This window comes from Jatropha curcas, chromosome 1 (genome assembly GCF_041381405.1).
Source record: "Jatropha curcas cultivar XTBG-Jc1 chromosome 1, XTBG_Jcur_1.0, whole genome shotgun sequence".
In the NCBI taxonomy this organism is placed as follows: Eukaryota; Viridiplantae; Streptophyta; class Magnoliopsida; order Malpighiales; family Euphorbiaceae; genus Jatropha; species Jatropha curcas.
In genome coordinates this window covers 17734588-17745672 of record NC_143151.1, presented here as the reverse complement: position 1 = coordinate 17745672, position 11085 = coordinate 17734588, and the positions used below count along the sequence as shown (strand labels likewise).

Below are 11085 nucleotides of genomic sequence, written 5' to 3'. Positions count from 1 at the left end.
CCGAGTATTAAGCCAGTAAAGCAAAAGAGGAGGCGGGTCAGACCAGAATGGCAAGACAAGATCAAAGCTGAGGTCCAGAAACAGTTAGATGCAGGATTCTTAGAAGTAGTACATTATCCTGAGTGGCTGGCCAACATAGTCCCTGTGCTGAAGAAAGATGGGAGGATAAGGGTTTGTGTTGACTACAGGGACCTAAACAAAGCCTCGCCCAAAGATGACTTTCCACTTCCGCACATAGATGTTTTGATTGACAGTGCTGCCGGAATGGGATGTTATTCTATCATGGACGGATTCTCCGGATACAACCAAATTTTGATGGCCTTAGTTGACAAGCACAAAACGGCCTTCACTATTGACTTTGGGACTTTTTGCTATAGAGTGATGCCATTTGGATTGAAGAATGCCGGGGCAACATATTAGAGAATGGCTACAACTTTATTTCATGATATGATCCATAAAGGATTGGAGGTTTATGTGGATGATATGGTGATCATGACGAGAACACAGGAAGAACACACGGAGATGCTGGAAAAGTTCTTCGCACAGGTCAAGCAGCATAATTTAAGACTCAATCCCAAAAAGTGCGTATTCAGAGTAACGAAAGGGAAGTTGTTAGGTTTTGTGGTAGGACCTAACGGGATTGAGGTTGACCCAGACAAAATAAAAGCCATTCAGGATATGGAACCGCCAAGAACAGAACGTTAGGTGAGAAGCTTCTTGGGAAAAATTCATTATATCGTAGGTTTATTTCTAGGTTATCCATCACTTGTGCTCCGATCTTCAAGCTACTTAAGAAGAATCAACCAGTTAAATGGAACGAGGACTGTCAGAAAGCCTTTGATCACATAAAGAAGTATTTGATGAATCCACCAGTACTGAGTTCGCCTAGACCAGGAGAGCCTCTGATCCTGTATTTGTCTATAGAGGACGCGGGAGTTGGAGCTATGTTGGCACAGTCGGACGCTGCTGTAGTAGAAAAGGCCATCTATTATATCAGCAAGAAACTACTGCCTATTGAGGAAAAGTACAATTTGGTGGAGAAAACGTGTATGGCAGTGGTGTGGTCGATAAAGAAATTGAGGCCTTACTTTGATTCCTTCAGGGTCACTTTCGTCTCTAAAATTGATCCTATGAAGTATCTTCAGAGAACGCCTACTTTAGAAGGACGGCTGTCCAAATGGCTAATTCAGATGTCTAGTGTGGATGCAGAGTTTGTCACGAAGAAGACGGTCAAAGGTCGAGTTATGGTAGAGTTCCTGGCTGAGAATCCAATTGCAGATGATGAATCATGGGAATTGGAATTTCCTGATGAACACTTGTTGTGTGTTGAAATAGGGGCTTGGAAATTGTACTTTGATGGATCAGCCAATAGAAACGGAGCCAGAGCTGATATCGTGATAGAGGCACCTAATGGCGAGGTCACAACAATGTGCAAAAGATTGTTGTTTCCGGTCACCAACAATATGGCTGAGTATGAAGCGTGTATCATGGGAATGGAGGCTCTTCTTGCATCAGGTGCTAAGGAAGTCGAGGTGATAGGAGATTCGCTGTTGGTTATCGAACATGCTAACGAGAGATGGAAAGTGGAAGAAGAAAGGTTGAAGCCCTATGTCGAGTACTTGTTGAAGAAGGCAGCACTCTTCGATAACATCACCTTTACTCACATAGGAAGAATCCATAATAGAATTCCAGATGCCTTGGCAAACTTAGCATTAGCTTGGCAAGATTTGAGTAAGGTTCCGAAGAAGCCGTTCATCATTACCGCAGCAAATATCCCGTGTTATGAAGAACATTTTGTGAACCAGATTGAATCAGAGGAAGAACCTTGGTTTACGGATATTCTGAGGTACATGAGAGACGGAACCTTTTCTGATGATGCGACAAAGGAAGACCGTGTGATTCTAAGAAAAATGGCTTTGAATTATGTCCTGGCCAATGGTGAGCTATATAGTAGGGCTTGGGACGGGATGCTGCTAAGATGTGTAAGTAAAAAGGAGGGGGAAGAAATAATGAAGAAAATCCATGAGGGAGTCTACGGTACTCATTTAAGCGGCATGAGTTTGGCCAGAAAAATCATGAGGCAGGGTTATTTTTGGATGCAGATGGAAGGTGATTGTGTCAATTATGTACGTCATTGTAAAGCCTGTCAATACCATGATAATAAAAGCCATCTGCCTGCTATTGAACTCCATCCGACAGCTCCTTCTTGGCCTTTTTCAGCATGGGGTATAGACATTATCGGCAAGATCACACCAGTAGCATCGAATGGTCATCAGTATATCTTGGTTGCAGTAAACTAGTTTTCTAGGTGGATCGAGGCTCAATCCTACAAAACTTTGACTGCCAAACATGTGGCTAGATTCATTGAACAGAACATTTTCTGTCGCTATGGTGTTCCCCATCACATAGTTACAGACAATGGTTCTCATTTTCAAGCAAATGTTGGTCAGTTGCTATATAGGTATAAAGTTGAGCATCACCATTCTTCTCCTTATCGCCCTCAAGCTAATGGTGCAGTAGAAGCCGCGAATAAGGAGATTAAAAGAATCCTGTCCAAGATGTGCGAAAAGTATAGAAACTGGGCCGAGAAACTTCCTTTCGCGCTCTGGGGGCATCGCACTACCTTCAAATCAGTGAATGGAGCTTCTCCCTTTGAACTTGTATATGGGATGGAGGCAGTGTTACCTGTAGAGCTCAAAAAGAAGTCTCTTAGGGTTCTTGTAGAAGCTGGTCTGACCGAGGAAGAATGGGTCAAGAAAAGGTATGAAGATCTGGCGCTTTTAGATGGAAGAAGATTGAATGCTCGGTTCCAGGATCAGATGAGAAAGAGAAGGATTGCTCGTTTCTACAACAAATGGGTACATCCAAGGGCTTTAAAGAATGGAGATTTAGTATTGATCAGATTGTTGGACCATGAAGCCCAGAATCATCCTGGTAGGAAATTCAAACCCAACTGGCATGGACCATTCAGAATTCAGAAGCTATTAGCTAAAGGAGCCGCTGAGTTAATCACCATGGAAGGGAAGCCTGTCAATCGGATTCTCAATCAGGACCAAATGAAAAGATTCTATGTCTGAAATGATGATTTTGATTAAAAAAAAAAATAAGAGAGGCTAGGTCGAAAACCTGAAAGGGCGGCTTAGGCAAGAAATGAGCTCGCTAGGTTGAAAACCTGCAAAGGGCGGCCTAGGCAAAAGTTAGAGCATAATAAAAAAATGATAAAAATAATAAAATATAATAAAAATAAAATTGGCGGGATTAACGCGTGGTGCTTAGTTTAAATGCAAAATCTATGCCATGCGTTCGTGACAGATTTGTGATTGGTTGCTCAATGCCATCAACTTGACTAGAAGGAGAATAGGTAAGTGAATAGTTAGAATGAAGGACCATTGTATTAAAATAGTTTTCTTTACTTCTGTATAATGTTGAAAGAAGTAAGATTAATAAAGGATTTGAATTTCAAAATTTTTCTTCCTTTTGTTTCGGGGATATGATTAAGGAATGCAAGACCTTCCTCTCTGCTTATCTGATCAAGATTGACTCATCTATTTTGAGAATGTTCTGGTTGTTGGTCCTGCCTAAATGATGAATTCTTTAAAACATCGATCAGGAGAACGAATACCATTTTCTCAGTGATTTCCTTGGAAAGATCGATAAAAAGCAAAACCATGGATAAAACCTTAGTACTCAGTAGGTTCATGCATACATAAAGAAGTTACATATGTTGTTTTTTGTTTGATCTATACAGGTAATAAAAATAGTCACCTCATTTTTTTATTTCCAAATGTAAGCTTCTGTCTTTAAATCAAATGATCCATTTTTATGAGCTTTCATTTATTGATCCAGGGGCAGGAGGCCCAAGTGACTAACACAACAAATAATTTCGAAGGAAAAGATTTATTGTCTTTTGTTGTCCATATGTGCAGAAAGCAGGGATTAATAAAGACAAAACCATTGGAGTCATTCACTGAAAAAAGGGATACATTAATTAAGAGCTCACGGCCCTGGAATACAGGAAATTACAAAGAAGAAGCAACAACAGCATTTATTCTAGCAAAGGTTGTCATCAGACGCCAGTCTTTTCAAAACCTAGTATCATCACTGGGTGTAAAACCAGTCGACGTACTCGGGTGTCACGGTGTCCTGCATCACCCCTTGACCCAGGTACCAGCTGTTTCGGTTTTGCCAACAGTCAGCCAAATTGGTCAATAGACTCTGCGTCATGGGACCACTCTCGAAGTCATGGATTCTGGGAACGCGTTGTATCATGCCGTACTGACGGCTGATCCTGTCTGGGAAATAGGCCATGGAACGGTCTAGACTGGCGTACAATACATAGTTGAGGTTCATGCTCCCAGTAGTGACCAGTCTAATCCTCCACCAAGGAAAGGACCACCGAATCACAGGGTTATCCCCAAAATCAAAATGTCCTCGGGACCGAGATCGAAAGTTGGCAGGGCCATAGGTTGGAATCAAACGAGCTGGGACTAGAGGAATCAGGCTTAACTTGTCTAGAGCCCAGGCTTGCAGCAACATCGGACAACCACGATGGTGAACATTGAAATTGGTGACATGGAGGGCAATATCCCTGACCCAGCACATCGTCTCCCCTATGACCATCATGAAGACAGTGCGACGATACATTTGCATGTCACGAACAACTGTCAGCAGTCGAAAATCTCCAATTCCAGGTTGGCGATTCTTCATGGCATACATATTCAACAACAGGAAACAACAAGCTCGAATCCAAGAGGGGTCCACATCCATGGACAGAACCCTACTCAGAAAAGGCTCTAAGGGAAGACCTTGATCTGGGTTTATGCCGTCAGGAAGGTAAACCGGGCATAGGGCCGTAATCTCGATTAGATCATGCCTAGGGCCTGGGGGCAAAGCTGGAGTTTTATCTTGTTCAAGGTGATGACCCATCACAGCGCACATTTCCTCATAGGTCGGAGTTACTTCAGAATCTTCAAACCGGAAGACCATGGTGTTGGGGTTGAAGTACGTGACGAGCCAAGACAGGAAACTATGGTCGGGTTTTAAGTCTTTGAAATATTTCAGCCAGGCGAGTTGGTTCATGGGGTGAATCTGCCATAGGTCGTCAGGAATGGACTGGACGAAGGACAAAACTTGGTTTCTGAAAGCCATGGAAAAGGATTATTCAAGCGATAGAGTTGTTTTGAATGTTGGGAATGAAGAGGACGCAGAAGAAAGCCTCTACTTATAGAAGTGGAAAGGGGTCAGTGAACGAGATGTCATCATCATAGTATTTACTGTCGATGGTGGTTGGGTGAACATTTATGCACAGATCACTCTGTGAACCCCTCCCCAAAATGCCATAGGCATGTGAATGCATGTGTCTAAAGGAAGAAATGCACGTGAATGAATGAGTCGCCACCTTGTTTAATTGTTTTAGGGTAAACTAGGAAAAACCCTAAGTGACTCCAATTTTAATTAACCTAGTTACTAGATTAATTAGCCCAATGTCTAAGGCAAGGTCTTCGAACCCGAGGTGGATCCTGAGACTATGTCATGCTGATGAAACTAACCTAAAAATGAATGTTTTGCAAGGAAGATGAAATAATTTAGACCAATGAAAAAGATGTTTATGTGATTCGACTTGCTGCCCGGGGTTAGATCCCGAACGTGCCTACGTACTTCCGTTTGAATGGAAGATCAAAGTCCACGTAGTTCGATAGGCCTCTTTTAGAGGGCTTTGAATGGGATGCTTTATGCATGAGTGTGTGTATGCTTTGTGCATTTTGTTTAGGCATTTTGCCAAAAAGGTTGAAGGATTTAGGCACTTGGTGCCAAAATGTTGATTTTGAGGCTTTTAGCCAAAAGAATTTAATTTGGGCTTATTCTTGCCAAAAGATTGATTTTTAAGGCATTTGTGCCAAACGAATTGTTTTAAGGCTTTTAAAGCCAAAATATTGGTTTAGGCAATTAATTTGCCAAATGATGCTAATTGGGCGATTGTCGCCAAAGTTGATTGATTTAAGGCAGTTTATTTGCCAAAAAAAAAAAAAAATTGTTTGAAGGCTTTTAGCCAAAGAAATTTAATTTAAGCGATTTGTCGCTAAAAAGGTTAATCTTCACTTATAGGCAATTTGTTTGCCTAAAGTGATTAATTAAATTGACATATAGGCAATTTATTGCCATAAAAAAAGTGTTTAATTAGGGCCTTTTAGTCACAATTATTGATTAATTAGACTTAAGCCAAAACTTGTTCGAAATAAAGGCAATTTCACCATAGTTATTGATTAACTAGGCTTTTAGCCAATATTGTCGAATTTAAACTTTAATACCACGATCATTAATTAACCGGGCATTTAGCTTAAATTTATTTAATTGAGGCAATTTATTTGCCTAGTTAATGGTATGAATGCATTTATGCAGTTATAGAATTTAAGAGGAGTAGAAAAGAAGCATGCATGAAATGCTAAAATTAAAAAAAACAGAGTTTAGTTTTGCGTACCTGATTTAGTCGACGGCCACTTCTTAACTCCAGGTTAAGCTCCTCGTTAAGGGAAATTAATTAATTTAATTTTAATGACCACTTAACAAAGAAAGAAAGCAATAAAAGCTAAATGAAAATGCAAAAAAGCAATAAAGAATTCGCAAGGAGCGAGAGGGAGAAGGAGCGTCCGTCAACACAGACTGAGTGAGGAAAAAAGGAGGCCCGAGGCCTGTATTTATAGGCGCAAAACGGACTGTTTCCGGTGGCTGGGTCGCCGGATGGACCGCCGGCTCGGCGGCCCGCCCGGCGGCCGGGCCGCCAAGTCTCGGCGGCCGGGCCGCCGGGTCTCGGCGGCCGGGCCGCCGGCTGGGCCGCCGGATCGGCGGCCCTCCCGGCGGCCGGGCCGCCGGGTCTCAGCGGTCGGGCCGCCGGGTCTCGGCGGCCCGCCCGGCGGCCGGGCCGCCGGTTCGTCGGCCCGCCCGGCGGCCGGGCCGCCGGTTCGTCGGCGGCCTGCCCGGCGGCTGGGCCGCCGGGATGGGCCGCCGGCTCGGCGGCTGGGCCGCCGACTCGGCGGCCTTCCCGCAGCCAAGCGCTGGTCTTTCGGCGGCTGGGCCGCCGGCTCGGTGGCTGGCTCCGGTGGCTGAGCCACCGGGGCAGGCAGGTTTATTCCGGGGGCTTTTCCGGGAGTTCCGGACCTCCAAAAAATATTCCGAGACCAGTTCCGAGATCCTCGTAATTTTCCGGACGTTTCAAGTACCATATTGGCATATTTCCGATGAACTTTCCGAAAGGCCTCCGGTCCGGCCGGACTGTTCGCAGTCCGGAAGAAAACAGGCTTTTGAGCCTCAAAATTTGAGTGTTCACAGTTGCCCCCCACCGGCAACCATAAAAATGATTTATGGGCGTCGGTGGTTGTTTGAAGACCAAATTTTAGAGGCGAAAATCAGACGCGTCCGGAAGACCTGCCTTTTAGCCTTTTCCTTATAAATAGCTTAAGAATTCATTTTTCATTCATTCCAAACTTTCAAAAAAAACAAAGAGCTTCTCCAATCCTCTCAACTTTCTCACCATGGCAGGCTATAGCAGTGATGAAGACCTTCTGGAGTCTCTGGGGATCTCCCTTGATGATGCCAATCTGGCGGTGGAAGCTGATACCCACGCCTCCGTGACCGGCATCTTTGCCCAGGTAAGCTCATTTCTCATTTATTTATTTGGGCCTTGGGCCAAAATGTGAATTTTTATTGGGCCTTTAGGCCAAATTGTGATTTTTTGGGCCTTAGGCCAAAGGGGAATTTTATTGGGCCTTAGGCCAGATGTGATTTTTTTTGGGCCTTAGGCCAAAATGTGATTTTTTGGGCCTTAGGCCAAACAATGAATTTTATTGGGCCTTAGGCCAAATGTGAATTTTATTGGGCCTTAGGCCAAATGTGAATTTTTTGCTCATTATGTTTATCAGTATGCATGCTAGGAAAGCACTAAGATATTACCCTTAGTAAGGAACCGAGGAGTAACTCTTAGGTCATTTTACCTTTTAGGATTGCCGTATTAAGTTGGATGTCGGCGAGAGTTCAATAGCTGGAATTCCGCCCGAAATTCTTGATTACAGCCACCCGGTGGGTGCAATTATCCGCCCGTCTTATCTGGGTTATCTAAGACACCTTGACATGGCTCGGAACAATCACAAGGAATTATTGGGTGCTTTGGCCGAGAGGTGGTGGGACACTACCAACACCTTCCACTTTTCTTGGGGCGAGCTGACAATGACTCCTACGGATTTTTCTGTGATTTCCGGGATCCCTTTCGGAGTTCGACCGATTGAGCTGTATGATGATTGGAGGTCTGAGATCTCCTCTGACCGAATGTTGGAGTTGATTGGGCTGGACCTGCCCCGGATTGTCGAGCCTGGCACGGTTTCTCCCGCGTTGAGCATTTCTAGGCGCTGGTTATCCCTCCAGGCCCCTGACATCTATGCTAGATTTGGGCGGGGAGAGTTGACGGCTACTCAGGTAGCCAGATTTACCTTGCTGCTATTATTTGCTTCGACCTTCTGGTCCAACAGAAAAGAGAGATTTAACCCCTCTATCTTGAAGAGTTTGGAGAATCTGGCCCATTTAAAGGAGTATGACTGGGCTGGTGCTATTCTGAGCCGCACGTATGATGATATGTGTGCTCTGAGTCGAGGTCACTGCAAACTCAGCGGAACTTACTACTTCTGGGAGGTAATGTAAGGAAACATTCTCCTTTTCCTACATCTGGATTTTTCTTTTTTCACTGACTCTTCTTTTTTTTCTTTCTTCTTTTACACAGACTTGGGCATTCGAATACTTTCCTTACACTCGCCCCGAGCTGCTTCAGCCTGACCTTGAATTGGGGCTGGCACCTTTGGCTTGGAGATGGTACAAATCACGTCTTCATGCTGTTCGGCGCAAGAAATCGCTGAAGGAACTGAGAGCCTTCTTTGATACATGCTCTTTGGAACTGGTATGTGCTTTAATGATTTTAGATACGTTAAATAAAAATGATTTATTAACATAAAAATCTTGTAGGCTGAAGTGGGGCCAATGACTGCCCGTCTACAGAGCTGGATTCAGGCTGATTCTGGCTTCCAGCGGTCAGACACTTTGACTCAGCGGAGGGTGGTTCTGTCGCATCCATTCTTACGCCGATATTACTTGGGCGAAAGAGTGGACATCCAAATAAGAGGCTGCCGTTCTGTCCCTTATCCCCCTCCCACTGACATGCGAGCGGGCAAACAGATGGTGCTCACTGCTACTCATACCGAGGGCATTCCATACTTGGAATTCGTTATGGAGGGAGATTATGATGAATTCTGCCGCATTACTTTAATGCAGCCCATTGGATCTCGTCTTGATGATTTCCAAGGACCGGCTCCTTCTCAGCCGTTCGGCACTCGTTCTTCCCGAGCTTCGGGTCCTTCAACTAGGACTCCAAGGAGGAGGCCTGTGACTGATCCTACTTCTTCTACTCCGGTTGGGGGTTCTTCGCAGGCCGGGCCTAGCCGACTGGCAGGCCCTTCTAGGGCTCCTCGGGCCATTCTGGAGGCTACCGGGCCGCTTCATCCGGATCTGGTTAATCTCCGCCTACCCTACAGTATTTCCCACTTTGTACCGGACGGCCCTCCAGCTACTCGAGAGGTCTCCCTGGAGGGTGTGGATCGCCTGGCTCTTCCTTCCGAGGACATTACTGAGGTAAAACCTGATACATCTCTCACAAAAAGGATTTGTAAGAGCTTTGATATTGACTCGTGTCTTTCTCTGTATAACTTTCAGGTTCCTGTCGGGTTGGTTAATCAGATGATGGAGCTGATTCTTGGATTGCAGCAAGAAGTGGCTGTGGCCTGGACTCAGATGGCCTTTGATGATCAGAGGAGGAGGAGGCCCCGTCGCTGATAGCTTCTGCTCTACCTTTTTATTGCTGTACTGAACTTTTGTCTGTACCTGCACTTGATATGTATCTTGTACTGAACTTTTGTACCTGCACTTGATATGTATCTTGTACTGAGCTTTATCTGTACCTGCACTTGATCAGTACTAACAGAACTTGAAAAAAAAAAAAAAAAAACATGTATGCATGGTTTATTAGGTCAAAAAGGATTTTATTTCAGTTTCTCTCTCTCTTTTTTTTTTTTTTTTTTTTTTTTTTTTTGGGGCCGGCGGCTGGCCGCCGGGTGGGGCCGCCGGCTCGGCGGCCGGGTCCGGCGGCTGGCCGCCGGCTCGGCGGCCGGTTTCGGCGGCTGGCCGCCGGGCTGGGCCGCTGGCCCTCGGCGGCTGGGCCGCCGTTCCGGGCCGCCGGCTCGGCGGCTCGGTCGCTGACTCGGCGGTCGGGCCGCCGGGTCGAGCCACCGGCTCGGCGGCTGGGTCGCTGACTCGGCGGTCGGGCCGCCGGGTCGAGCCACCGGCTCGGCGGCTGGGCCGCCGGGCCGGGCCACCGACTCTGAATTTCCTTCTATAAAAGCTGGATTTCAGCCCCTTTTTTTTCTCTTCTCGAATTCTGTGCCAGAAAAAGTCCAATTTCGGTCAGTTTTTATTATTTTTTTTTTATTTTTTATTATTATACTTTTTTTATTTTTATTTTTATTTTTCAGTCTTTCATTATTTTTATTTATTTATCATTTTTCTTTTTAGAAAAGATAACATAAAACAAGAAAGAAAAGAACAATGAATCCCTTCTATAACCATAGCATGCACAGCTGGACTAGGAGTCTCTCCAAAGTTGAAAAGATCAATCTGGGGAGGTACGGTCTTTCTCCTGCCATTACTCTCAGAGGTGTGGTAATTGATTGGGATTTTTTGAGGGCCTGCATTAGATTTTGGGACCCCGAGGCCCACGTTTTCCGGTTCGGGGCCATGATGGAAGAGATGTGCCCTCTTTTTGAGGAGTTTTGTGCCATTGTGGGATGTGACCCTAATGCCCCTTTGGTCAGGCATGAGATAAAAGCTGGGTATATTAGATCGTTTGAGACCCTGTTTCGATTCAGCCGGCCCCAAGCTAGAGCTATGATCGTTAATGACCAGAAAGCGATCCTGCTGCCCCTGATTGATGAGTTCTCAGAGGCTCAACCAGATGACCCAAACCGGATGAGGCTGAGGATGCGGGCTTTAGTT

The 11085-nt window shown here is 45.2% G+C and overlaps 1 protein-coding gene across 1 annotated transcript; it reads left to right on the top strand.

Annotated features, from left to right (window-relative positions):
* Nucleotides 1-1244: 1244 nt before the first annotated feature.
* On the top strand, nt 1245-9770 carry LOC149499075 (uncharacterized). Its single transcript, XM_089721852.1, has 4 exons — nt 1245-1418; nt 8768-8941; nt 9007-9628; nt 9751-9770. The coding sequence occupies exons 1-4, from the start codon at nt 1245-1247 to the stop codon at nt 9768-9770; spliced, it is 990 nt and encodes a 329-aa protein (XP_089577978.1).
* The last annotated feature ends 1315 nt before the right edge of the window (nt 9771-11085 follow it).

Coding starts and splice junctions, on each gene's coding strand:
- LOC149499075 (XM_089721852.1), top strand. CDS start 1,245: ATGGTAGAGTTCCTGGCTGAGAATCCAATTGCAGATGATGAATCATGG. Junction 8,942..9,006: donor ATACATGCTCTTTGGAACTG/GTATGTGCTTTA, acceptor AAAATCTTGTAG/GCTGAAGTGGGGCCAATGAC. Junction 9,629..9,750: donor TCGAGAGGTCTCCCTGGAGG/GTGTGGATCGCC, acceptor TATAACTTTCAG/GTTCCTGTCGGGTTGGTTAA.